This window comes from Penaeus japonicus, unplaced genomic scaffold, assembly GCF_977035675.1.
Source record: "Penaeus japonicus unplaced genomic scaffold, GWHDUDI00000001_assembly GWHDUDI00000025, whole genome shotgun sequence".
Classification (NCBI taxonomy): Eukaryota; Metazoa; Arthropoda; class Malacostraca; order Decapoda; family Penaeidae; genus Penaeus; species Penaeus japonicus.
The window spans coordinates 18,537,047-18,542,046 of record NW_028234427.1 but is presented as its reverse complement, the minus strand read 5'-3'; the positions used below and the strand labels follow the sequence as shown (position 1 = coordinate 18,542,046).

General features: G+C 33.6%; 1 protein-coding gene across 5 annotated transcripts in view; it reads right to left on the bottom strand.

The window, feature by feature from the left end:
- Nucleotides 1-5,000, bottom strand: part of whd (carnitine O-palmitoyltransferase whd) — a 37,236-nt gene that overhangs the window by 375 nt on the left and 31,861 nt on the right. For 4 of the 5 annotated variants that reach the window (XM_043022855.2, XM_086551411.1, XM_086551412.1 and 1 more), the window contains exons 16-18: nucleotides 4,797-4,946; nucleotides 3,089-3,298; nucleotides 2,362-2,900 (exon numbers count right to left, since the gene is read on the bottom strand). In XM_043022855.2, the coding sequence (XP_042878789.1) occupies nucleotides 2,820-2,900; nucleotides 3,089-3,298; nucleotides 4,797-4,946 (441 nt within the window). In that variant the 3' untranslated portion in view covers nucleotides 2,362-2,819. Of the gene's footprint in view, nucleotides 2,901-3,088; nucleotides 3,299-4,796; nucleotides 4,947-5,000 lie in introns of all 5 variants that reach the window. The other variant, XM_043022854.2, reaches the window with a different exon arrangement.

Genomic DNA, 5,000 nt, shown 5'->3' with positions numbered 1-5,000 from the left:
AGTGTCTCAGCTAAGGAACTTTCCACATTAATAACAACAACAATAATAATAATAATAGTAGCAGTAGTAGTATTGATAACACTAATAATGATAATAGTAACAAAAAGATTAAAAAAAAATAATAATAACGTGTGATAAAGACCTCTGAGTTGTAAGAATGTGGTTGTCTCTTAAACAATTCTCATACAAAACACATTTCTGTGTTTCCAAATTACTTTAATTGTGATATTTACACGAATTGCTATTTGAAAACATAAAAGTTCTCTTCTGACTAATCATCCTGGTTATTACATCATTACATCATGACAAAAAGTCATCATTGTCTAAAAGGAAAAAGTAGAGAAAAAAATACAAATCAAAAATCAAATGCTTAATATGGATCACTTTTTTATATACTTTATGCTATAAAACCCACTCTGAATTTAATTTCTGAATAAAATTATTTCTTTTCAAGCATGTGTCTGCCCTACTGCACTGCTACTTCCCTTGTGCCAAATTGTGAATTTTACTTCTATGAATTCATCCAATGGCAAGAGGAGATTACATAACAGGAGGTGTAAGCAATCTGATCCAATAAAACCCTAAAAAGCAAACAGTAGCAGTCTTTAAACTATTAGCTTTTCTGAACAGTCTGCATTAGTACCAATGAACGAAAACTACATTCATCATGTCTTTTGAGATACAAATCTGACATTGCACTTGATATGCACTGCTCTCACTGAGGATCTGAGCAATAAGAACTGGATCGAAGGCTCTTTTCATGAATGGTTTCTCTACATCTTAAATTTCCCCCTTTTTTAACAGATCATTTCCGTTGTTGCTCTTCAGAATCAATATATGGGGAAGAGGGGAGGGGGGGGGGAGAGAGAATCTGGTGTTCTTGCAACTAAAATCAGGATATGCGATATTGTGTGACAAAACAGCAGACTATTTCAAATATTGCATTCTGTATAAGTAAATAAAACATTGTAAGAACATAACAAACAACTTTTGTGAACAACTAATTACTTAAAAATATGCTTCAATTTAAGAGAGAAAACAAATATATGTTTAAAAGAGCAAGAAAAAATCAAAATAAAAACATTACCTTAACCAAAATTTACACCACTAGAATATGTTTGCATTGATTATTCACGGCACAAGAGAAAAAAAACTTGTGTCATAATAATATTAAAATACCAGTTAAAAAGCTAACAGAAAAAATACATGTATATACATGCATATATACATATACACCAAAAATATAATATACTATAATCATATATATATATATATATATATTATATATATATATATATATATATATATATATATATTATATATATAAATATATATATATATATGTATATATATATATATATATATATATATATATATATATATATATATATACATATACACACACACATACACACAAGTTTTATGTACATATCTGTAAGTATAAGTATGTGTATATGTGCATGTATCTATACATGTAAATATACACCTGCATGTACATGTATGTATGTGCATGTATATGTACATGTATATACCTATACCTGTGCATATAAATATATACATTTACAGTATATCAAAATATATATCTATACATGCATATATTCACATGTACATATTCAAATACATAAAGAAATTAAAAAATAAAAGCAGAATTTTAGTGTACTTCCAATTGCTTTCAAAAGACCCATCACAACGCTCACTACAGATAAACTACAGAAAACACTAACCTTTTTTTTCTTTTTGAATGTTATTTTATACGAGAACAAAATTTGGTTTTCATAAATCATGAATCTTAAGGATCATTGTACATTACATTGGACCATCACAAGTTATGAATGAATGATCATTCACTCATAACTATGTGGATTAACATTATGTTTGCTTTTTTTAGCTTTCAGTCTCTAAAAATATACCTCTATGTGAACTTACTGCCAGCTGTCATTCATACTTTGAATGCAAAATACGAAAGATATCTAATACCACCTGTTTCTTCAATAACAAGAACAATATCAAAATAAAAGTGAAATTTCCTGTGTATGCACATACTTAAATTTATTCCCTGACTGTACTTTTTTTGAACACACTACTTGTAATGAGATAACCTTGTAACAATAACCCAGATTATTAAAGAATAACAACCTGTTCATCTGGAAACTTGTGCAAACAATCAAACCAGAGATTCTTCCTATAAAAACAATCATATACATTCTACATCATAACCAAAGGTTACACGTCCAGAGAATAGTTCAAGCTAATTCAAGCATATATGGCAAGCTGCCAAAAGTGCACACCTGGATTGTACAATGAATCATGACTTGTGGGTATAGGTAATTGTTCAATTACTGTTCAAATGAAAAGACCACAAAAAACAAAAAGCTTCATTACTCATTAATCCTGTCTGTACAGTTCTCTTAGAAGAAGTAGCCGTAGTTATGGTATCTAAAAATAAATCTATGATATATATGTAAATTATTGCCATTGGTTAAAAAAAATAAAAATCTGTCAACATAAGCAAGAATGGCATTGAAAATTTAAAATCCACATTCTTTCCTACTAAATAAAGTATCAATATGAATTCTTGTCAACTAAGTCATAGTTGAAACTTCTTTGCTTGCTTGTGTTGACATGCAATTCTTTCCAATAATACAAATAAAACTTCAACTGCATAAAATAAAATAAAATCTCTAACTGCATATATTGTAAAATAACATTTCAACTAAAATGATTATCTGAAATGTTTTTAAGTCTTTCTTTATAGCAGCTTGGCATACATTTCAATTATTATGAACAGTCCTTTACAATATATAAGTAAATCTTAGCCTTTACTTCTTCTGCGAAGACTCAAACAGATTCTTCATATCCAGAAGAGCCTTCTCAATCTGCCGAGCAAACCTTTTGGAATCCTAGAAGAAAAAAAGAAAGAAAAAAAAGTTAATAATTAATAACACACTTTCATTCATCAGCAACGAAGGGTTATTCATAAAATCACGGGTAGTAGCATACAAATAAATGAGGGAAACTGAATATCACCCTTCCCCTCATCCATCTTACTAAACAATCATACTTGGAAATTGAGTGCATTGTTACTTACTGTCACAGGAGAGCTCTTCTTGCTTGAAATGTGGAAGAACAGAGTGTCTTCACCAGCAATGATATAGGAGACGCCATAACCATCATCAGCAACGGGTCCGAAGCCACCACCAGCACTGATACAGTCGGGGTTCTTCGTCAGATCCATTCTGTTGGTTTGGCCATGGGGAGTCTGGGAGGTGCTGAGACGCCAAGGCTCAGATAACACCTCCTGCAATGATTAAGAGGCTTTAGTATACAAAGGGCACTTCACTCAAGGAATGGTAATGTCTGATGCTTTCATGGTATATTAATCTTCGAGAAGTTCTATAACTTTCTATATGTAGTATACTGATCATAGAAAAATCCTAAATCATAACCTCTCATGGGTTTATATATCTTATATATTAGGTTATGATAGTTTTGCTTTCTCTTAACCCACTCACGACGGGGGCATTCCAGCCTTTCATGTTACAATGCCGGGGCTCTTGAATGCATAGGCCTAAATCAGTTAAATAAACGACGCCGTATGGCATCCCCAGCAAACGGGCCTAGAATGCGAGGTACAGTAGTGTACCACCCGTCCAGAGAGGGTTAACCCATTGCAGACGGGGATAAATTTGCTTACCCAGCCTCCAGGATAGGTTTTATTTTAAAGAGAGACTGTTTGAAGCATTATAATTTGAATCTTCCCATTCTCTTTCAGTCATTTATTGTAAAACTAGAGCAGTTTTTGTGTTTTATTTTTTTGTGTATTTTATTGAGTTTAGAGACTTATATGTGCCATATGACAGGCTCTACCAGTGCTGCAGTAGACTAAAATTGTAGTATATTATCCATATTAGCTCATTATTTTCTTTATACTCAGTGTGATAGAAGTATTACTGTTTTATGGGAGGACAAAAGGCAACTTTATTTTTTCATATTTTTGTGCGGTCATGAATGAATACGAAACATATAACCACCTACAATAAAGATAACAAGAAGAGGTAGGGAATAGGAATGAAACCTGTGCTTGTGACTGAGTGCCACAGTGAAAGGCATCCATATTGGCACAGGAGTACGTTTTAGACACTGGATATGGATTGAGTCACCTTCCTCTTCCCGTTCTGCCTGCACATCCTTCATCGACGGTACTTTTGAGCAAGAGTTCGTCAACTTAGTGTGTGTCATCGCTCTATAAAGATAGTGCTTGCTAGAGACCATAGATGGGTGCCACTCAAGGCTCTCTCTCCTGCTGGTGCTAGGAAAAAGTGGTGCCATCTAGGTTTTGGATGTTAAGCTAGCACGATATTACGGTAATTATAGTAATTATGACTGCAGTAACCATCATCACTCATTCCTTTTTCATAGCAAAATAAAATAGCACAGTGATCCAAAATCCCCGAACATCATGTACGTCACGACGCCCGTCATCAGGCCAAAGTTCTTATGTCATGTATGTCATGACATCCGTCCGCAGTGGGTTAACCCATCCACGACAGGGGCATTCTAACCTTAAATGTCACAATGCCGGGGTGTTCGAATTATTAGGCCTAAATCAATTGAATGGCTGGCACAATACTACCACCCGGCCACTGGGCTTTTGAATGTGCGGTACAGTACTGTACCACCCGTCTAAAGAGGGTTAATTAGTTGCACATCTGTATGACATCCATATTCATATCTTAGGTCTATCAATAATTACAATTCTAAAAATCACAATACGAAACTCCATAGAAGCCACTCACATTAAGGAAGGGACTGTCCACTTCAAGGTACTTTGAGATGACATAAAGGCAGAAAAGGTGACGGTCAATGCCCTTTCCACACATGGCATCTTGATAACCTCTCTGGTGTTGAGTGCAGGCTTTACGTAGCAGAGTAACGCAATCTTCAGTCTTGAAAGTAATGCATAATGAAGTTAGATTATCATCAAAACTTGAAAACCATGA